General features: G+C 45.3%; 1 protein-coding gene and 1 long non-coding RNA gene across 2 annotated transcripts; both read left to right on the top strand.

Moving 5' to 3' along the window:
• Positions 1-4,204: 4,204 nt before the first annotated feature.
• LOC117535379 lies at positions 4,205-7,384 on the top strand. Its single transcript, XR_004567403.1, has 3 exons — positions 4,205-4,311; positions 4,395-4,545; positions 6,782-7,384. It is a non-coding gene; the product is annotated as an uncharacterized LOC117535379 (long non-coding RNA).
• Positions 7,385-21,154: 13,770 nt separating this feature from the next.
• On the top strand, positions 21,155-23,553 carry LOC117535377 (ferritin, middle subunit-like). The gene is made up of 4 exons (XM_034199823.1): positions 21,155-21,467; positions 22,153-22,299; positions 23,023-23,148; positions 23,253-23,553. Exons 1-4 carry the CDS (start codon positions 21,366-21,368, stop codon positions 23,406-23,408), a joined length of 531 nt encoding a protein of 176 aa, XP_034055714.1. The 5' UTR covers positions 21,155-21,365; the 3' UTR covers positions 23,409-23,553.
• The last annotated feature ends 562 nt before the right edge of the window (positions 23,554-24,115 follow it).

Raw genomic sequence — 24,115 nt, forward strand, 5'->3', positions numbered from 1 at the left:
ACAATAATTACATTTAAGACTGTTTTTTAAGAAAAGTATCGAAAAATAATCGGAATCGCAATTCTTGACTTGGTATCAAAACCAAAATGTTGGTATCGTGACAACACTACTCCTGACAGTTAAACCTGATATTTAGTAGGTCTGTTAAGTATTAACGTAATTTGGCCGGTCAAAGTTGTTTGGAATCGGATAAAATCGCTCCGTTACTTTCGTCCCGTGTTACTTTCGTAGCTCCCGGTGTGTATGTGTGGTGTCAGGTGTCAGTATGAGAGGATGACAGCAAGTCTAATTTTGATGTGGCCCAAGAGCCAATCACAATAATACCTGCGATGCAGTGAACCAATCACCTTTGAGGGGGGGAAACCTATCGTTGATTAAACAATATCCAGTGTTTCCCCTACCATTGTTTTGGAGGGGCGCTGCGCCCCGCCAACGGAGCCCCGCGCCCCCCCCTGAAATTCAAGGTGTTTAAAAAATATATATAGCACCAAATTGCAAATAATCTATAACTACTGTCACTTTTCACATTGAACATGTGCTCTTTTATTAAATAAACTAAACGCTTTCATTTTAAGTTGTGAATTTAGTGTTTTTGACCCTAAGAAACACTGATGCATTAATCAATAACAATAATCCACAGCTCCTCTCTCTGCTCCAGAGGATTTAAAAAAAATATATCCCAATGCCACAAAAATGCATCAGTGACGTGGTTGAAATCTTGTCTCCAGAAAACAAAAAAACGGAAACAAGCGGTATCAGTGACTGTGTGTTTGATGTGGCTCTTTGCAGTAACATAGAAAAAATGTGGCTCTTAACCTCTGACTGGTTGGCCACCCCTGAGCTAGTAGATCATTTTAATTCAAAAATTAAAAATGTTATAGATGCCATTGCTCCAACTAAGGTAAAGGAAGTGTCTGGCAAGAAAATATCTCCATGGAGAAAGGCCATGACCGTGAGAACAGAAAAAAGAGAATGTCGAAAAGCTGAACGCAGGTGGCGAAAAACAAATCTCCAGGTTCACTTTGAAATCTATAAAGAGAGACTTGGCCTTTATAATTTGGAATTGAAAAACGCACGACAATCGTTCTTCTCTGACATCATTACCAAAAACAAAAACAACGCACGTGCCTTGTTTGCTACCGTCGACAGACTAACTAACCCCCCAGTGTCAGTAGCCTCTGAATTTCTATCCACCAGGGTGTGCAATGATTTTGCCTCCTTTTTCACTGACAACATTCAGAAAATCAGACAAGCAGTCAGTGCCTCTGCATCAGGAACAGCAAATGTGTTGTCCCTATCTCCACTTAACATCAATTCAGACATCATGACACAATTCCATCAGATTAATGATAAAAACCTAGAGGACATTATTCAACTTCTGAAATCCTCCTCCTGCTGCCTTGATATTATTCCAACAGGATTTTTCAAAGATGTTTTTCGTTGCATGGCCTCAGATCTACTTCATATAGTAAACAAATCTCTTCACTCAGGTATTTTTCCACAGGCCCTGAAAACTGCAGTCATTAAACCGCTCTTAAAAAGAATAATCTAGATGCTTCAGTAATGAACAATTACAGGCCCATATCAAACCTCCCATTTCTAGGTAAAATCATTGAAAAAGTTGTTTTTCAACAGTTGAGTAATTTCTTGCATTTAAATGACTGTTTTGATGTGTTCCAGGCAGGCTTTCGTCCAAACCACAGCACTGAGACTGCTCTTGTAAAGGTCTTTAATGACATCCACTTAAACACAGACAGTGGCAGAACTTCAGTGTTAGTATTATTAGATCTCAGTGCTGCGTTTGACACTGTTGACCACAGCATATTACTAGACCGACTGGAGAACTGGGTGGGACTTTCGGAAACAGTTCTGAATTGGTTTGAATCCTACTTAAAGGACAGAAACAACTTTGTTTCTAAAGGTAAATACACATCTGAGTTGACAAATATGACATGTGGGGTTCCTCAAGGCTCCATCTTGGGGCCTCTTCTCTTTAACGTCTACATGCTACCACTGGCTCAGATAATGAAGAACAACAAAATAAGTTACCATAGCTATGCAGATGACACACACATTTACGTGACAATTTCACCAGGAGACTATGCTCCAATTCAAACACTGAGTAAGTGCATTGAACAAATCAATGACTGGATGTGTCAGAACTTTCTCCAATTAAACAAAGATAAAACTGAGGTAATGGTTTTTGGAGCCAAGGCAGAACGTATAAAAGTTAGCGCTGAGCTTCAGTGTGCAATGTTCAAAACAACAGATAAAGCCAGAAATCTAGATGTAGTCATGGACTCTGACCTGAGTTTCAACAGTCACATTAAAACAGTTACTAAATCAGCCTACTATCACCTAAAGAATATATCTAGGATTAAAAGACTAATGTCACAGCAGGATCTGGAAAAACGTGTCCATGCTTTTATCTTCAGTAGACTCGACTACTGCAATGGTGTCTTCACAGGTCTCACTAAAACATCTATTAGGAAGCTGCAGCTGATTCAGAACGCCGCTGCTCGAGTCCTCACTAACACTAAGAAAGTGGATCACTCCTGTTCTGAAGTCTTTACACTGGCTTCCTGTGTGTCAAAGAATAGATTTCTAAATACTGCTGCTGGTTTATAAAGCACTGAATGGTTTAGGCCCAAAATACATTTCTGACCTCCTGCTAAATGATGAAGCATCCAGATCTCTCAGGTCTTCAGGGACTGGTCAGCTTTCTGTCCCCAGAGTCAGAACTAAACATGGAGAAGCAGCGTTCAGTTATTATGCTCCAAATATCTGGAACAAACTCCCAGAAACCTGCAGGTCCGCTGCAACTCTGACTACTTTCAAATCCAGCAAGAAGACTTTTCTTTTTGTCGCTGCTTTTAATTGAACTATTCATATCTTAGACTGCACTGTAACTTTTATCCATGTATTTTTTCTTTTAATGTTTATTTTTATTAGCTTTTCTTTTTAATGACTGATTTTAAATGCCATTTTCTTAATCTCTTTCATTTTTTGTAAAGCACTTTGAATTGCCTTGTGTTGAAAAGTGCTATATAAATAAACTTGCCTTGCCTTGATGTTGAAATTGGTATGCCATGAATTTAGTGATGGATTGTAAACATTTGAAATGTAGCATTGAAGTGTTTCTCATGTTGTTGTAATAAATCAGACTCTGATGGTGCAGCCCTGCGCTCTACCTCTTTAGAGGCTGTTTGTCCCTAACCATTGTTTCTGCGCTGATCAGGGACTTGGCTGCATTTCTATTCCAACGGGGGAACATGATTGACTTGGCTGCATTTTACATTCTAAGTCTGTCGGTAAAATGCTGATTGTGTAGCAGGTTGTGTAGCAGGTTGTGTAGCAGGTTTTGTAGCAGGTTGTGTAGCAGGTTTTGTAGCAGGTTGTGTAGCAGGTCGTGTAGCAGGTTGTGTAGCAGGTTTTGTAGCAGGTTGTGTAGCAGGTTGTGTAGCAGGTCGTGTAGCAGGTCGTGTAGCAGGTTTTGTAGCAGGTTGTGTAGCAGGTGGTGTAGCAGGTTGTGTAGCAGGTCTTGTAGCAGGTGGTGTAGCAGGTTGTGTAGCAGGTTGTGTAGCGGGTTGTGTAGCAGGTCGTGTAGCAGGTCGTGTAGCAGGTGGTGTAGCAGGTTGTGTAGCAGGGTTGTGTAGCAGGTTGTGTAGCAGGTCGTGTAGCAGGTGGTGTAGCAGGTTGTGTAGCGGGTTGTGTAGCAGGTCGTGTAGCAGGTCTTGTAGCAGGTGGTGTAGCAGGTTGTGTAGCAGGTTGTGTAGCAGGTTGTGTAGCAGGTGGTGTAGCAGGTTGTGTAGCAGGTCGAGTAGCAGGTTGTGTAGCAGGTGGTGTAGCAGGTTGTGTAGCAGGTCGAGTAGCAGGTTGTGTAGCAGGTTGTGTAGCGGGTTGTGTAGCGGGTTGTGTAGCAGGTGGTGTAGCAGGTCGTGTAGCAGGTTGTGTAGCAGGTTGTGTAGCAGGTTGTGTAGCAGGTTGTGTAGCAGGTTGTGTAGCAGGTCTTGTAGCAGGTTGTGTAGCAGGTTGTGTAGCAGGTCTTGTAGCAGGTTGTGTAGCAGGTGGTGTAGCAGGTTGTGTAGCAGGTGGTGTAGCTGGTTGTGTAGCAGGTTGTGTAGCAGGTCGTGTAGCAGGTCGTGTAGCAGGTCGTGTAGCAGGTTGTGTAGCAGGTCGAGTAGCAGGTCGTGTAGCAGGTTGGTCGATGTGTGGTGGGAGGGCGGGATGAAGCTGATAAGAGGTTTGCTGGCCTTTAAAAACGTAAGGACGAGCACACAGTGTGCAGAGAGACCAGCATCAGGACTACAGGTAATACTGCTCTGTTCATCATAATAATATTCAAATGTTCCTGTCATTTTGCTCAGAACAGCGTTTGTGCTTTACCTTTTCAGTTCTTCAGAGTAACCTGAGCCGGGAGCATCTGTTCTTTGTCTAGCACAGGGGTGCCCAACCTTTTTTGAACCGAGAGCTACTTTTAAAGTTGCCAGTCTGCCGAGATCTACCTGTCCAAATAGAGAGGCATTACTGACAGCCTCCTACCAGGTAAATACACACTTGTACTTGTATAAAACTGACCTTCGTAGGATTAATACTCCGTAAAATACTGCAGATCCTTTATCTTACCTCTTTCTAATCTACACACATACAAGTATTGAACTGAAGCTACACAACTGTGTTGTTGATACAGAGTTGGAGTTTATTCACACGTCACTACAGTGGGTAATGTTTTCAAGAAACATTGAACAGTGCTGCCACATATGACTCAAGAAGAAAAGAAAAGACTCTGAACCCTTTCTTTGCCATTATATAAAAATAGTGTTGCTACAAAATTATAAATGAGGCTTACTAATAAGACGACTCAGATCTGAAGCTACACAGGAATCTGCTGCCAACGTGCAATAAATAAGACAACATTAATAGAATCAAACCCTTTTTTTGTTGCATTTTAGTAGATTATAAAAAGAAATGCCTTTTAAAATAGGAAGCAAGCAACACTAGTTTCTGAACCTGAATTGATGATAGACTATAATCAATTTAAGTTTGCATTCTTATACCATTTTGTACAATAATTATAATGACTAAGTTCAAACAGCTTACAGCTGATTAATAACGGTATCTAACTTGAGTTTTTATTATATCAAAAACCTGTTGAAATGCTTCTGTTATTTTTACTGTCCCCAAAAAGCGCGTCGGCAGCCTCCAGGAATGCTTCTTTCACAACTTCGCCGTCTTTGAAAGACTTCATGTGTTTCTCAAGAACGTGACTGACCCGATAAGATGCTCTGGTAGCAGCCTTGCTCTTGTTGTTGGGCCTGGTGAAAATGGACTGCTGTGCATTTAGCTGTCCTCTCAGGCCCCTCCCCTTTTGGAGCGTAGGGCAGAATCAGGAGGGAATTCCGTCTCGTAGCGTTTGTGCACTGTTTTGAAATGCCGCTCCTAAATTACCCTTCTTCGATAAAGCCACGCTCGCATTGCAGATGAGACGGATGGACTTTGAATTGGAATAGATACAAAAATAATCATCCTCCCACTCGGAGTGAAAATTATATATGTTTTGCTTCTGCCATAATTGCGGTCTTGTGTGTGTGCGGACTGTCACTCCTGTTGACACGGACAACGTTAGCGAACTAGTGCACTGCCCACTGCCCACCAGCGACGCCCCGACACAGGGGTCACGCCGGCCAATCACAAAGCTTTGATGCGTTCAAGTGCATTATTCTGGCACAGGAAGATTATGTTACAGGACATTAACGATAAAACAGAATATTGTTGTTCTATTTTTAGACACATCTCACGGTCGACTGGTTGGGCACCCCTGGTCTAGCAGTCCCATTTGATCAAACATTTATTTTGGGTCTCAACAACCGGCATGTTTGCTCAATGTGTTGCTCATGTTTGTCACTGTGTTGCTCATGTTTGTCACTGTGTTGCGATGGCGTGTTGCACATGTGAGGAAAAGCTCAAGCTAATTGCAATACAAACATCTGGATGCCAGCTACACACAGTGAGCTGAGAGCATGTTCTATAGACTCTGTATTGAGTATGTTAGTCGCTTTGGATAAAAGCGTCTAACAAGTAACATGTCATGTAGCTGTGGTGTGGTGTACACCATTTTTAAACTTAATGTAAGATTTACATTCAACTTTAAGACAAAGTCACTCATATATTGTGCCAATTAAAGCCAATGATTCTTATTGTAAGCTTTCTTTGCTAATTATAAATCTAATTTAAGAAGTACATTCTTAGTCAACTCAACCAGAACACTCACTTGAAGTTCTTCTTTCTTAAATAATGCAGGAATCATTGCTTGTAATAAGCATGTGTGTCTAGTCCCAAGGCCCGTTCCGGTCTTTCAGTCGCTAGATTTTAATCCTAGTTTTAGGAATCCTAGCCGAGCTAATGTGGGCGCTCCCCATTGGCTGATTGTTTTGCTTGATACAGGAACATCTGACTTGATTCAAGAATATGTAGCTTGTTTTTGGAAGGGCTGTTTCTGCAGTGTGTGGGAGCTTTCCACACCATCGATATGTGTGTTTTGAAGGTTAAGAGATACAAAGTAAATGGAAACCCAGTTCAAACAAACACCAGTATTCTTCCGTCTTGTTGACTGTAACACCCTCTCTTGTAGCATATCAAGGACTCCACTAAAGTGACTCTTTGTCCCATGCAACCTGATGTGATGATGACTAGCATTCTTGCAAGCATAATAAAGACATCCTGATATTGAAGATCAAGCCGGTGACCAGTGACATGTTTCTAACGTGTTCATCTTCCACAGCTCCTGCAGCCATGGCCTCCTGTTCTCCGCTCCTGCTCCTGGTCCTGGTCCTGTGCGCTCTGACAGTGGCTGAAGCCCAGCTCAAGGTGTTTGACCTGCGGGCCAGCAAACTTGATTCAAGCTTTCTGGGATCCCCGGATGGCTATGTCAAGATTTTCTACGGATCTACCCCTCTGGGTGAAACATCAGTTTCGCGACAACGACCAAAACCCCTGGTGGGAGGAAGAGTTCACTTACTTCCACGCCCGAGAGTATGGCGTGATGAGGCTTGAGGTTTATGACGAGGACTTCGGGTCCGATGAGCTGCTTGGAGTCTGCCGGCGGATAATTAAGCTGGGAACCCATGAGCATGAATGCGTTCTTGAAGAAGGTGGCACCCTTCATTACACCTACTCCTTCGTCTAACTCAGTCAGTAACACTTCAAAGATGTATCCGACCATAAGTCTTTACATGCAGCCTTTGATTCTCTCTCACTGGCTCTGAGAAACAAACAAATACATTTGCAAAATATGTTGTTCTGGTGACTGCCATCGAGCAGCTTTGGCTACTCTTCCCTGTTTCAAAGGTGATTAACAACAAATAAAGAGTGCTGAACAACTCAATGGGTTTCATGTCATTCATCATGATATTACGAGTATATAAATGAATGATTCCATATGTTCCATGTCTAACATTCAAAACATGTTCTTAGATATAAATACCAAATGTTTTGTTATTTAGACTCAATTAACACTTATAGTTTCATGTCTTGTTACATAAGAATAGATCATATTTGTTAAGTGTTATTGTGGGAGACTATTCTTGTGGTACTGCTGCCTTATTAGGCCCATATTGAGCAGAGACCAAAACTCATGTTCAACAACTTCCTTACTTGCAATAAATCAGCACTAATTAGAGGGTTATTGAGGAAAAACTCTCAACTAATGGCTTATTACTTGGAGAATATGGTCATGCAGAATAAGGCATTAATAAGTGTTTTATAATGGCTAATAAAGAGCTAATATACTGATAATATGCATGTTAGTTAACAACTAGTTGATGGTTAATTTGTGTACCTTAATATAAGTGTTAGCAAAAGTTCTTTAGCCTTCCCAACCTGAGCCTCACACGCCGCCTACGTGTTTAGCGTGGTTCTACAATCAGAGAGTTACAAGGGTCTGTAAATGCAAGGAACACAATTGGCCACAGCATTTATATTAAAGTTAAATATGTTTACACATATAATTCATCAAAACAGAGCTACATTCGATTGAAAAGGTATACGTGGTCAAATGAAGAGCCGTTTGGGAACCGGAAGAGCCGGCTCTTCTTGGTGAGCCAAATGATTCCCATCACTACCACACACATATGGGGCGAAGCCTGCGAGCTAGTTCAGGCAGACAACTCAAGCACCAATCATACGTTAACACCTGACGCGCCTCGTCCCTCTTACAACCAACCAAACGCATTCTTCTAAACATGCCGCTCTATTTACGTTTTGAGCTGGATTCTGTTTTCTGTCACAAGACTTTTTCTGATGATTTAAATCTGTAGGTAACTTTAAAGCTTGTAAGCTTTTAGGTTTGAATGGTTCATAAGAATATAGACCCTCAAAGTGACCACAATGAAGCGTGACCAGAAAGAGACAGAATGAGCACCAAGGGACTGAGTTACTACAGAGAGACGTACAAACACCACCTGCTGATAAAGGACAACACAAAGAGGCGGAGCTGCTTTGAAGCAGAGCTTTTCAAAGTGTCTCTTACCTGGCACTCGCCTGAAATAAGGTCTATTTCATTACTGAACAGAGCGTCAGCATCTTCTGCAACTCTGAGGAACATGAACCAGGTTACTGGACATGGTGCACATTTCCATATATGGTCAGGGCCGCCCCTGGCCAACTTGGGGCCCCAAGCGACATTGTGAGATGAGGCCCCCCCCCCCAACCGACAGGAGTGAAACACATTTTTTGGAAACAAAGTAGGCTACTTTGCAAATATAATTCCTGTTTATTATTATTATTATTATCAACAGTTACTTTTTTATACAGTGAGGTAAATGGTAAATGTGCATGTATGTCGTTCAGTATGCGTTTACAGGTACGTCTGCATTTCCTGCCAAATACTAGCCTCAAAAAGATTACAATATGATTAATGCAAATAAACTACTTCTACTAATAATAATCAATTCAATTATATAAATACTATATTATTTTATCATAATATAGTTGTAATATAGTCAAGACAAAACATGCTTATGACATGCTCAAAAACTGATATTTCTTAAATCTGTATTCTAGTTCCCTCTGTCAGCAATGCATCAACAACTACACACACATTGCTATCAGTACTTCTCTGTGTTGTGGTTGACATGATGATGACTGTTAGGAGTTAAGGGGAGAGGCTGAGCGTCACCATGATGATGACTGTTAGGAGTTAAGGAGGGAGAGGCTGAGCGTCACCATGATGATGACTGTTAGGAGTTAAGGGGAGAGGCTGAGCGTCACCATGATGATGACTGTTAGGAGTTAAGGGGAGAGGCTGAGCGTCACCATGATGATGACTGTTAGGAGTTAAGGGGAGAGGCTGAGCGTCACCATGATGATGACTGTTAGGAGTTAAGGGGAGAGGCTGAGGGTCACCATGATGATGACTGTTAGGAGGTTAAGGGGGAGAGGCTGAGCGTCAACCATGATATGACTGTTAGGAGTTAAGGGGGAGAGGCTGAGCGTCACCATGATGATGACTGTTAGGAGTTAAGGGGAGAGGCTGAGCGTCACCATGATGATGACTGTTAGGAGTTAAAGGGGAGAGGCTGAGCGTCACCATGATGATGACTGTTAGGAGTTAAGGGGGAGAGGCTGAGCCGTCACCATGATGATGACTGTTTAGGAGTTAAGGGGAGAGGCTGAGCGTCAGCCATGATGATGACTGTTAGGAGTTAAGGAGAGAGGCTGAGCGTAACCATGATGATGACTGTTAGGAGTTAAGGGGAGAGGCTGAGCGTCACCATGATGATGACTGTTAGGAGTTAAGGGGAGAGGCTGAGCGTCACCATGATGATGACTGTTAGGAGTTAAGGAGAGAGGCTGAGCGTCACCATGATGATGACTGTTAGGAGTTAAGGGGAGAGGCTGAGCGTCACCATGATGATGACTGTTAGGAGTTAAAGAGAGAGGCTGAGCGTCACCATGATGATGACTGTTAGGAGTTATGGGGAGAGGCTGAGCGTCACCATGATGATGACTGTTAGGAGTTATGGGCAGAGGCTGAGCGTCACCATGATGATGACTGTTAGGAGTTAAGGGGAGAGGCTGAGCGTCACCATGATGATGACTGTTAGGAGTTAAGGGGAGAGGCTGAGCGTCACCATATGATGACTGTTAGGAGTTAAGGGGCAGAGGCTGAGCGTCACCATGATGATGACTGTTAGGAGTTAAGGGGAGAGGCTGAGCATCACCATGATGATGACTGTTAGGAGTTAATGGGGAGAGGCTGAGCATCACCATGATGATGATGTTAGGAGTTAGGGGAGAGGCTGAGCGTCACCATGATGATGACTGCTAGGAGTTAAGGGTGAGAGGCTGAAGCGTCACCTGATGATGACTGTTAGGAGTTAAAGGGAGAGGCTGAGCGTCACCATGATGATGACTGTTAGGAGTTAAGGGCAGAGGCTGACGCGTCACCATGACGATGACTGTTAGGAGTTAAGGGGGAGAGGCTGAGCGTCACCATGATGATGACTGTTAGGAGTTAAGGGGAGAGGCTGAGCATCACCATGATGATGACTGTTAGAGTTAAGGGAGAGGCTGAGCGTCACCATGATGGATGACTGTTAGGAGTTAAGGGGAGAGGCTGAGCATCACCATGGATGATGACTGTTAGGAGTTAAGGGGAGAGGTCTGAGCGTCACCATGATGATGACTGTTAGGAGTTAAGGGGAGAGGCTGAGCGTCACCATGATGATGACTGTTAGGAGTTAAGGAGAGAGGCTGAGCGTCACCATGATGATGACTGTTAGGAGTTAAGGGGAGAGGCTGAGCGTCACCATGATGATGACTGTTAGGAGTTAAGGAGAGAGGCTGAGCGTCACCATGATGATGACTGTTAGGAGTTAAGGGGAGAGGCTGAGCGTCACCATGATGATGACTGTTAGGAGTTAAGGGGAGAGGCTGAGCGTCACCATGATGATGACTGTTAGGAGTTAGGGGAGAGGCTGAGCGTCACATGATGATGACTGTTAGGAGTTAAGGGGAGAGGCTGAGCGTCACCATGATGATGACTGTTAGGAGTTAAGGAGAGAGGGCTGAGCGTCACCATGATGATGACTGTTAGGAGTTAAGGGGAGAGGCTGAGCGTCACCATGATGATGACTGTTAGGAGTTAAGGGGAGAGGCTGAGCGTCACCATGATGATGACTGTTAGGAGTTAAGGGGAGAGGCTGAGCGTCACCATGATGATGACTGTTAGGAGTTAAGGGGAGAGGCTGAGCGTCACCATGATGATGACTGTTAGGAGTTAAGGGGAGAGGCTGAGCGTCACCATGATGATGACTGTTAGGAGTTAAGGGGAGAGGCTGAGCGTCACCATGATGATGACTGTTAGGAGTTAAGGGGAGAGGCTGAACAGTCACCATGATGATGACTGTTAGGAGTTAAGGAGAGAGGCTGAGCGTCACCATGATGATGACTGTTAGGAGTTAAGGGGAGAGGCTGAGCATCACCATGATGATGACTGTTAGGAGTTAAGGGGAGAGGCTGAGCGTCACCATGATGATGACTGTTAGGAGTTAAGGGGAGAGGCTGAGCGTCACCATGATGATGACTGTTAGGGGTAAGGGGAGAGGCTGAGCGTCACCATGATGATGACTGTTAGGAGTTTAGGGGAGAGGCTGAGCGTCACCATGATGATGACTGTTTAGGAGTTAAGGGAGAGAGGCTGAGCGTCACCATGATGATGACTGTTAGGAGTTAAGGGGAGAGGCTGAGCGTCACCATGATGATGACTGTTAGTAGTTAGGGGAGAGGCCTGAGCGTCACCATGATGAGGACTGTTAGGGAGTTAAGGGGAGAGGCTGAGCGTCACCATGATGATGACTGTTAGGAGTTAAGGGGAGAGGCTGAGCGTCACCATGACGATGACTGTTAGGAGTTAAGGGAGAGGCTGAGCGTCACCATGATGATGACTGTTAGGAGTTAAGGGGAGAGGCTGAGCGTCACCATGATGATGACTGATTAGGAGTTAAGGGGAGAGGCTGAGCGTCACCATGATGATGACTGTTAGGAGTTAAGGGGAGAGGCTGAGCGTCACCATGATGATGACAGTTAGGAGTTAAGGAGAGAGGCTGAGCGTCACCATGATAATGACTGTTAGGAGTTAAGGGGAGAGGCTGAGCGTCACCATGATGATGACTGTTAGGAGTTAAGGGGAGAGGCTGAGCGTCACCATGATGACTGTTAGGAGTTAAGGGAGAGGCTGAGCGTCACCATGATGATGACTGTTAGGAGTTAAGGGGAGAGGCTGAGCGTCACCATGATAATGACTGTTAGGAGTTAAGGGGAGAGGCTGAGCGTCACCATGATGATGACTGTTAGGAGTTAAGGGGAGAGGCTGAGCGTCACCATGATGACTGTTAGGAGTTAAGGGGAGAGGCTGAGCATCACCATGATGATGACTGTTAGGAGTTAAGGAGAGAGGCTGAGCGTCACCATGATGATGACTGTTAGGAGTTAAGGGGAGAGGCTGAGCGTCACCATGATGATGACTGTTAGGAGTTAAGGGCAGAGGCTGAGCGTCACCATGATGATGACTGGTTAGGAGTTAAGGGGAGAGGCTGAGCGTCACCATGATGATGACTGTTAGGAGTTAAGGGGAGAGGCTGAGCATCACCATGATGATGACTGTTAGGAGTTAAGGGGAGAGGCTGAGCGTCACCATGATGATGACTGTTAGGAGTTAAGGGGAGAGGCTGAGCGTCACCATGATGATGACTGTTAGGAGTTAAGGGGAGAGGCTGAGCGTCACCATGATGATGACTGTTAGGAGTTAAGGGGAGAGGCTGAGCGTCACCATGACGATGACTGTTAGGAGTTAAGGGGAGAGGCTGAGCGTCACCATGATGATGACTGTTAGGAGTTAAGGGGAGAGGCTGAGCGTCAACCATGATGATGACTGTTAGGAGTTAAAGGGAGAGGCTGAGCGTCACCATGATGATGACTGTTAGGAGTTAAGGAGAGAGGCTGAGCGTCACCATGATGATGACTGTTAGGAGTTAAGGGGAGAGGCTGAGCGTCACCATGATGATGACTGTTAGGAGTTAAAGGGAGAGGCTGAGCGTCACCATGATGATGACTGTTAGGAGTTAAGGGCAGAGGCTGAGCGTCACCATGATGATGACTGTTAGGAGTTAAGGGGAGAGGCTGAGCGTCACCATGATGATGACTGTTAGGAGTTAAGGGGAGAGGCTGAGCATCACCATGATGATGACTGTTAGGAGTTAAGGGGAGAGGCTGAGCATCACCATGATGATGACTGTTAGGAGTAAGGGGAGAGGCTGAGCGTCACCATGATGATGACTGTTAGGAGTTAAGGGGAGAGGCTGAGCATCACCATGATGATGACTGTTAGGAGTTAAGGGGAGAGGCTGAGCATCACCATGATGATGACTGTTAGGAGTTAAGGGGAGAGGCTGAGCGTCACCATGATGATGACTGTTAGGAGTTAAGGGGAGAGGCTGAGCATCACCATGATGATGACTGCAGGAGTTAAGGGGAGAGGCTGAGCGTCACCATGATGATGACTGTTAGGAGTTAAGGGGAGAGGCTGAGCATCACCATGATGATGACTGCAGGAGTTAAGGGGAGAGGCTGAGGCGTCACCATGATGATGACTGTTAGGAGTTAAGGGGAGAGGCTGAGCGTCACCATGATGATGACTGTTAGGAGTTAAGGGGAGAGGCTGAGCATCACCATGATGATGACTGCAGGAGTTAAGGGGAGAGGCTGAGCGTCACCATGACGATGACTGTTAGGAGTTAAGGGGAGAGGCTGAGCGTCACCATGATGATGACTGTTAGGAGTTAAGGGGAGAGGCTGAGCGTCACCATGATGATGACTGTTAGGAGTTAAGGGGAGAGGCTGAGCATCACCATGATGATGACTGTTAGGAGTTAAAGGGAGAGGCTGAGCGTCACCATATGATGACTGTTAGGAGTTAAAGGGAGAGGCTGAGCATCACCATGATGATGACTGTTTAGGAGTTAAGGGAGAGAGCTGAGCGTCACCATGATGATGACTGTTAGGAGTTAAGGGGAGAGGCTGAGCATCACCATGATGATGACTGTTAGGAGTTAAGGGGAGAGGCTGAGCGTCACCATGATGATGACTGTTAGGAGGGTAAGGGGAGAGGCTGAGCGTCACCATGATGATGACTGGTTAGGAGTTAAGGAGAGAGGCTGAGCGTCACCATGATGATGACTGTTAGGAGTTAAGGGGAGAGGCTGAGCGTCACCATGATGATGACTGTTAGGAGTTAAGGGGAGAGGCTGAGCGTCACCATGATGATGACTGTTAGGAGTATAGGGGAGAGGCTGAGCAATCACCATGATGATGACGTTAGGGAGTTAAGGGGAGAGGGCTGAGCATCACCATGATGATGACTGTTAGGAGTTAAGGGAGGAGGCTGAGCATCACCATGATGATGACTGTTAGGAGTTAAGGGGAGAGGCTGAGCATCACCATGATGATGACTGTTAGGAGTTAAGGGGAGAGGCTGAGCATCACCATGATGATGACTGTTAGGAGTTAAGGGGAGAGGCTGAGCGTCACCATGATGATGACTGTTAGGAGTTAAAGGGAGAGGCTGAGCGTCACCATGATGATGACTGTTAGGAGTTAAGGGGAGAGGCTGAGCGTCACCATGATGATGACTGTTAGGAGTTAAAGGGAGAGGCTGAGCGTCACCATGATGATGACTGTTAGGAGTTAAGGGGAGAGGCTGAGCGTCACCATGATGATGACTGTTAGGAGTTAAAGGGAGAGGCTGAGCATCACCATGAAATGTGCAAATTGACATAAAAATGAATAAAAAATGCTCCATGTGTTTTAGGCTGTAAACTTTAACTGTTATGTAAGCCAAGTAGACAGAGAGTGAATCACTCTTCCTCCTGTACATTAGCAGATAAAAGGCATAACATACTTGAATGAAAGGTAAATAAAGAATGCTGGAAATAACTGCATCTCCATTAGCCTATATGCTCTGCAGAGACTGGGGTTACGTATTGTAACCCAGCTTCTATGAGTATAGGCGCAGCCCTCTAAGGCTATCGCTATTGGGTAATCCCACTGCAACGTGTGCAGCACTGACAGACTTAATCCACGCCCACCTATGACGTGGGCCCCACCTTCGGCCTCCCTTCCGTATAAATAGGAAGTAGGCCCGTCCAACTGCTCCCACACAAACAGCTTTTCTCAGCTATTCGCGGAGCCAGTGGGGCCCGAACCTTAGAGGGCTGCGCCTATACTCATAGAAGCTGGGTTACAATACGTAACCCCGGTTCTATTTCGTATAAGGCTTCGCCCTCTAAGGCTATCGCTATTGGGTTAGGGGCGAAGCAGGATGTAGTCCACGCCCCACTGGTCCGTCCGTTACCAGAAGCACAGAAACACCTCTACTCAATTAATAACCCATGCGAAAAGAAAAGGAGCATCACAGTCCCTGGAAATATAGCATTATTCCAAATGAATATTCTCTTAAAAGGGAATGAAGGTGAATACCCGTCGTTTAAAAAGTAGAGATAACAATCCCACTTGTTAAAACGATAAAAGAGGGGGAAAAGGGGCAGCTCTCTAAATGCCAATAGGCAGGAGAGAGGGCACGCCGTTTATTCCCTGACATTTACTCAATCTGACAGAACACTCAGTACTGAATGTGTCAGAGATGATTGGGAGACATCCCTCAAATAAAAACGAATAAAAGAACAGGGGGAAGACCACGATGCAGCATTGCAAATGTCTTCTACCGTCATTCCTCCGTGCAACGCCCTAGAGGTTGAAATCCCTCTGGTGCTGTGCGCTTTGATGTTTTCTGGGGGATCCAACCCAGAGGAAACATACGCCTGTGACACAGCTTCACACAACCAGTGTGACAGGCGCTGTGCCGACAGAGGCTGCCCTATTGAGCGCTCTCTGTAATGCACAAACAGGCGCTGGGACCTGCGCAACGTGGCTGTGCGTGCAATATAGCATGACAGCGCACGTACGGGACATAGGAGATGAGATGTGGCTTCTTCCTCCGATGTGTGAGGAGGAGGGAAGAAACCATCCAAAGTGATCACTCTCGATCTAAAAGAGCTTGTGATCACCTTTTGCATAAAAGCCGGGTTAGGGCGCAAAACAGCTGAGCTGCCATCTCCTTGGATCCGGAGACATGACGGAGCCACAGATAGAGCAGACAATTCACTCACCCTTTTTGCTGATGTCAGCGCCAAGAGCAGAGCCACTTTGGCTGACAAAAACTTTAGGGGAACCTGATCTAAAGGTTCGAATGGAGCTTTACTTAGTGCGCATAACACCAACGCCAAATCCCATTGAGGCGCCAAAGTGCGTGACACCGGTCTGAGTCTCTGTACTCCCCGTAGAAACCGTGTTGTCAGAGGTTGACTAAACACCGTGCTGACACCAAACCCTTCGTGGCAAGATGATATGGCAGCCGCGTACGTTTTTATCGTGCTATAAGCCAATTTTCTGTCCAGTAAAGTCTGGAGGAACGACAGTATGTGAGACAGGGGGCACCTAACGGGGTCCAGGCTTTTCCCTACACACCAGCGCTGGAACACTGTCCATTTGACTGTGTAGGATGCCCTGGTGGACGCCGCCCTTGAACCCTGAATGGTACTGATAACATTTTTAGAGAGGCCCAGCCCCTCTAAATGTTCCCGTTCAGGGGCCATGCCCACAAACGTTGGCCCAATACTGGGTGACTGCTGATCGCTCCCTCCACCTGGGAGAGAGCGTCCCTGCGCCACGGTATTTCCCACGGTCTCCCTGACAGCATCCGCCGTAGGCATGGAACCCAGGACGCTCCCGTGCGTTCCGGTGCTATTAAAATTGCTGTCAGTATCTCCTCCTGCACTCGGTCCAGGAACCGAGGAATCAGAGGGACTGGTGGGAAAGCGTATAACAACCCCTTGGGCCACGGCCTGTGTGCGAACGCGTCCACGCCCAGGGGGGGGGTGGTCCTGCGTTCTCATGGAGAACCAGAGGGCACACTGCGCGTTCTCGCGTGCAGCGAACAGATCCACCTCCGCTCTCCCGAACCTGCTCCATACCTGGGTGACCAGTTCGGGGTGGAGGCTCCAATCCCCTTGGTAAGGACCTCCTCTGGACATTAGGTCCGCCCCTCTGTTCAACACGCCGGGGATATACACCGCTCTGATAGAGAGTACGTGTGTTTGTGCCCAACACAGCAGCCGTCTGGCTGTGTTCAGCAGCTGCGCTGATCGTATGCCTCCCTGGCGATTTATATATGCTGCCGCTGCTTAGTTGTCTGTCCGAATCAACCAACACATCCTCGCTCCCAGGTCGGCCTATGTTGACGTTATGTCAAGTCCTGTGTCGGCTTTTTCCAACGCAAGGGGGGGGGCCTTAGCGTCCATTTTCAACGCAAGAGGGGGGCCCTTAGCGTCCATTTTCAGCTTTCCGGGATGTCCATATGCTTCTATGGACGCTCATGGAAGCACGGCATTCGTTTGTGTCGGCTGCCCTTAAAGGCAATGTGAGCGTCCATTCTCATTGGATAACGGAGAATTTTACACCCGGAAGTAAGTATTCCCCTTACTGTCGATTGAGTTTACAGTGATATCTGCACTACTCCTCGACTAAAACACACCAGATTATCCTTGTTAATTACACAACATTGATTGGTTTAAATTGTGTGCAATGCTTTTTTATTTTTCCCCTTCGATTCGGAGAAACAAATATTTGTTCGGAGTAAAGGATGGCAGATCATATACCTGTTGCTATGTCAATACATGTCGAACATCTACCTGGGCTAACCAGAAATGTAAATAGTGCTCAAACAGAAAAACTAGACTGGTCAACCCTCACAAAGGAAGACATTACATCCTATTATGCTCAGACAGATACATCCTTAACTAATATTCATCTACCTAGAGATGCAATTATGTGTAGTGATGTTAACTGTAAGGATGCAAAGCATAGGAGTGATATCTGCTGCATACAGTGATATAGTAAGTGCTCTGTATGAAGGCAGTAAGCCTTACTACAAAAGTAACAATGAGACTCATAACATCAGGCCTGGCTGGAATAGGTATGTAGCTGAGTGTCCTGCTGAAGCCTGTGAAGCCACTAAATCATGGGCTATGGCAGGCAGAACCAGACAAGGGTCTGTACTTGAGTACAAGAAGCTTACTAATGCAAGATACAAGTATGCTATTCGCTTCATCTGTAAAAATGAGCAAGCCATGAGGGCCGATTCCATGGCTAAGAAGCTGCTCAGTAACAATGTTATGGATTTTTGGAAAGAAGTAAGGGCTATTAATCAATGCAAAATACCTCTACCATGCACTGTTGACGGAACATCCGGAACAGACACCATTGTGGAGTTATGGCGACAGCATTATAGCACCTTATTCAACTGTGTCCAAAGTGAACTGTATAGGGTAGATGATAACAATGAGTCAATGGTGATAATGCCACACAAGGTGTGCCAAGCTATAAACAAGCTGTCGGACAACAAAGCCAGTGGTGTAGATCATCTTTCTGCTGAACATCTTAAATATGCCAGTGTGAAGATAGCTCCTCTTCTTTCTATCTGCTTTGCTGCCTTTATGAGTCATGGCTTGTGACCAGACTCAATGTTGTCTGTTCTGTTGGTGCCAGTTATTAAGGACAAAGCCGGTAAAGTGGGAAGCCTAGACAACTATAGGCCCATAGCGTTAGCCAGCACACTGTCAAGAGTCCTAGAAAGAATTCTGCTGGACAGATTAGATGACTTTATTAACTCAACAGATAACCAGTGTGGCTTTAAGGCTAAACATGGCACTGACTTGTGTGTATACGCCTAAAGGCCCGGACTCACCAAGCAGTCACCAGAGGACTCGCCGACGCCGACGTCGGCTGTTGCGTCGCGGTGTTCTCCTGCGTCTTGGCCATGTGTCGCACGGGAACACACCGCAAAGACTTCAGTGCGTGAGTGGCAATAACTCTCCTTACCAGCAGGCGGCGGTAGTGTGTATTCGTCATTAAAAATAGGCAACAACCGGAAGACAGAGAAGAAGAACAGACTGCGTGATATAAACAACAACAAATAGCGTGTGCAAACTGCAGCCTGGTCAGGATTCACTGCTGTCTGCCCGTCTTTGGTCCACAACTACCCGAAGGGGCAAGTCTCCTGTACCGGGTGCACTGGGTTCGCAGAGAATCCACTTCTTCCTCAGCTCTTTCTCTGAAGCACACAAATAAATGATGTAACCATTGTGGCTAGTTAGCATGTCCAATTCATATCTATATGCAGTGCCAAACTGCACAGCTAGCAACAGCTAGCAACAAGATAACAACAAAACACAATGTTGAAATAACAAATTACATTTCACGTTAACGCCACTGTACGCTGGCAAACAATAAAAAGCCAACAATATCTGCTAAAGAGCTCAATTGATGAAAAAGATAATCTTACCCGAGAAACCAAGTTGCGTTTCAATCTCTCGCCAGAGTCCGGTTTTCACTACTCGGTTCGAGTACCTTTTCTCTGTGATGTCGTACAGAGCTGGCCTCTCCTGGATCAATGTGATGAGCAGGTCTTGGTTTGCGTCATTCCAGATCGCCATGATGAGATGAAAATGAATATCAGTCTGTGTGTGCCTTCTTAAATCGTTTGTTTACGTCCCTCACTTCCGTTTCGCTTCTCATGCACTGATTCGCTAGCTGAACAGCCAATCAGAGTGATTGTTTGGTCCGACTGCCTGTCCCGATGCATGGCCGATTCAACATGTTGAATCGGCCATGCATCGGGACAGGCAGTCCAAATAAGGCGTGTCACGGTCGACGGTGCGGGACACACCAAATTGAGTTTGGGCGACAGGACACGCTTCGTCTCCCGACTTACGAGAACAGCCGAAATCGTGTGTCCGGGCCTTTAGAGGAAATTGTCAACAAATATAGAGGTAATAACTCATCAGTTCTTATGTGTTTCATTGATGCTTCTAAAGCCTTTGATCGTGTTAATCATAGGACGTTATTTGTTAAGCTGAGTCAAAGAGCGGTGCCCAATACATTGTGAGAGTTCTGGTCTACTGGTATGGCCACCAGACTATGCAAGTCAAATGGGGGCAATAGGGTCTCAGCCCCATTTGGGGTTAGCAATGGTGTCAGACAAGGTGGAATTATGTCCCCAGTTCTTTTTAACCTCTATATTGATGATCTGTCCAAGCGGCTGAAAGCCCGTAATACTGGATGCATGATTGGTAGCAGTCTAGTGAACCATATTATGTATGCAGATGATCTTGTTGAGCTGAGTCCATCTAGCGCTGGTCTCCAGCAGCTTCTTGCTGTTTGCTCTGTGTATGGTGTGGAACATGACATCAAATACAATGCCAGAAAGAGTGCTGTCATGATCTTTAGAACCAAAGAGGATAAATGTCTGAAATGTCCTGATTTTAAATTGTCTGATATTAATCTTAGTGTCTGTAATAAGTTAAAATATCTTGGGACACTTTATTACAGAACAAATGACAGATGATGAAGATATTTATAGGCAATGCCGCATGATGTGCACAAGCAAACATTCTCTTACGTAAGTTTGGTGCATGTACAGATGGAGTGAAGATGTCTCTGTTCAGAGCATATTGCACACCGCTCTAAACGGCACATTTGTGGTCAAACTACAGAAAAGCAAGTTTACGGAAACTTCAAGTAGCTCATAATGATGCCATGAGAATATTGCTGAAGACTAAGAGACCTCGATGGTCAGTGCAAGTGAAATGTTTGTGGCTGCAGGAGTCAATACTCTACAAGCTGTTTTAAGAAATCTCATGTATAAATGTATTTGCCGGCTTAATGACTGTGATAATGGAAATCCTCTTGGCCTTATCGAACATAAGGTTTAATATACACGCTACCAATCGCAGCTGTGGAGACATTGGTATAGTTGTCTCTTTGTAGGACACTGATTTAAATTATTCTTAAACTATGAATTCTTTTTATGCTGTGTATGTAATTTATTATATGTAATGTATTGTCTTTTATCTGGACCCTGAGTCTGTAATAAAGTTTTCATTCATTCATTCACCGTCACGTGATCTCCAAAGCTCACTGATTGGAGGAGACGCGCAGTGACGCCACGACCCCCGTCTGGTATAAATACAGGAAGCGACTCAACTGCCATTTCACGCTCGGGAAGAAACAGTTCTTGCTTCAACAGTGTTTGAACGGGACTTTTCCTTCATCTCGATCTGAATTCGCGCTTAAATCCATTCCGGACACACAGGAAAAAACCTCTGCTTCAATCTGCACTACCGAAGAGTCTTCGTAAGCTTTATTTTTGTACCGTTTTGTTAAGAAAAAACAGCGAAGAAACGCCAGTTGAGATGGATTCCCAGGTGAGACAGAACTACCACCGCGACTGCGAGGCGGCCGTTAACCGGATGCTGAACATGGAGCTGTTCGCCTCCTACTCCTACACCTCCATGGTAACAAACACTCTTTACACCGTTACATGTTCATTGTGTGCCTGTATTAAATGGTGTAAGTGTATTATGAGTAAACAAGCTAACGTCACAGGGGAACCACGTAGTCTCTGGTGGGCAAAACACAAGTGCCTCGAGCCAACGACACACACAAAGTAAAAGCTGTTGAACTGTTTGGTACCCAATCAAATACAACATGATCTCCATAACCGTGGAGTCATCTGGTGATGCAGGGTGTACAAATACAAGATAGCAGACTATTGTTTTACAGATATCATCAAATCACAGAATCCCTGTTTTAAGCTAACACGCATTAGCATAACCTAAAGGCTACAGACTCCATTATTCTCTCTTCTGTTAAAGTGTCTTTAGATTACAGACCCTCCTGTTTCTACCTCAGACTGAACGGGTTTACTGACTTTATCTAATCAGACACTTTAGTGTTTTAAGATGATAGTACTTCTACTTAAGTTATGGATCTAAATACTGCTTCCATTTGTGACTGTTCTAGTCCCTGTCCACAATTCAGCCCACATAATGGCTGTGTCATGCTTACGCTGGTTGTTATCCCCACCCTGAAATCATGACTCATGTTTCTGTCTGCCCTCGGCTCATAACGACCGTTTGTCTCGACCTGTTCTGTGTGTAACGAGCGGTCTGTTCTCTAACCTCTGTCTTCTGTCTGCAGGCCTTTTATTTCTCCCGTGACGACGTGGCCCTGCCCGGCTTCGCTCACTTCTTCAAGGAGACCAGCGAGGAGGAGCGGGAGCACGCCGACAAGCTGCTCACCTTCCAGAACAGTCGAGGAGGACGCATCTTCCTGCAGGACATCAAGGTAAATATCTGCAGGACCTCTACGATACGAGAATCCTTTAATGGTCAGATCAAGTCTGAGATGCTCCTTGCATCACAGCAGCTCCATGTGTAGAGTTTAAATACGTCATTTATTTTACCCTAAATCTCAACATCCTCGTGCCGTTAAAGCCACAGATTTCATTGGCTCTCGGCTCAGGTGACTTGGCAGCGCCGTGAGAAAGCTTATTTAGACTGGTGGGGTTCATTTATCCAACTATATGTACCACAATGCAACAGGGGCGTTGACTTTAACGGATGCATTAAAGGCTTGTCTTGGAAAGATACAGAATATTTCCATTTGCACCTCGTCCTGTTCTCAAGCTTTATTGCACAGGACTAATGTTAGTATGTATATTGACATGTCGTCTAATAGATTAAATGTACTTTAAAGGGTTTTTATTCTTGTTACAGCAGCTTGTGAATAAAGCTTTGGGCTCGAGTACAAAATATAATTAAATGCATATAAAAAAAAGTACATAAACAAATATTTTTAAATGTCTTATGTAAACATGAGAAACTAGTGTGCTTAAATGAAGAAGTGATGTAGACTGCAAGTGCATACGGGTTATTCTAAAGGGACACACTTAGTGGTGGCTTTCCTAAATCTGTCTTAAATAAACATGTTTCTCACTTATTTCAAACTAAGACTGAGGCTCTTTGCTTTATGTACCCTCCCCCTCTAACTGGTGGTCCCTCGTTACAGAAGCCAGAGCGAGACGAGTGGGGCTCGGGTCTGGAGGCCATGCAGGCCGCTCTGCAGCTGGAGAAGAACGTGAACCAGGCTCTGCTGGATCTGCACAAACTGGCCTCAGACCACGCCGACCCTCATGTGAGTAACACCTGCTGAACATGAGGAACTACACACTGATGATCTCTGGGATTCAACGTCTCTGAAGCTTTAGTTGTTAACGTCTGCTCTCTTCTCCTCCTCAGATGTGTGACTTCCTGGAGACTCACTACCTGAACGAGCAGGTCGAGTCCATCAAGAAGCTCGGAGACTTCATCTCTAATCTGAGCAGAATGGACTCCAACACCAACAAGATGGCCGAGTACCTGTTCGACAAGCACACCATGGGGGGGAAGAACTGAAGTCACCTGAGAGATCCCAGCTGATCCTCAGAGTTCACCTGATCATATGTAGATGATCATGTTTGACTACATTACCCATAATCCTCCTCTCCTGTGAAACTTAACATGGAAGTTTCTGATGACTGAATAAACGTTTTGAGCTGGATTCTGTTTTCTGTCTCGTGACTTTTTCTCATTTAAATCTGAAGGTAACTTTAAAGCTTGTAAGCTTTTAGGTTTGAATGGTTCATAAGAATATAGACCCTCAAAGTGACCACAATGAAGCGTGAGCAGAAAGACACAGAATGAGCACCAAGGGACTGAGTTACTACAGAGAGACGTACAAACACCACCTGCTGATAAAGGACAACACAAAGAGGCGGAGCTGCTTTGAAGCAGAGCTTTTCAAAGTGTCTCTTACCTGGCACTCGCCTGAAATAAGGTCTATTTCATTACTGAACAGAGCGTCAGCATCTTCTGCAACTCTGAGGAACATGAACCAGGTTACTGGACATGGTGCACATTTCCAATCTCAGCTGATAGAGATCTGTCGTCCATAGTTCACTGATCAGGGCGTCTCCATGTGATGAACCAGGGAGACATTAACGGCCACATTGGAACAAACAAGGGATTACAGAAAACACAAGGAGGCGAAATATCTAGAGTTTCAAAGGTAAAAACTCCAAATATCCAAAAAGAGACATCACATGTGTACAAAGTTTCCCAAC

This window comes from Gymnodraco acuticeps, unplaced genomic scaffold (genome assembly GCF_902827175.1).
Source record: "Gymnodraco acuticeps unplaced genomic scaffold, fGymAcu1.1, whole genome shotgun sequence".
Taxonomy (NCBI): Eukaryota; Metazoa; Chordata; class Actinopteri; order Perciformes; family Bathydraconidae; genus Gymnodraco; species Gymnodraco acuticeps.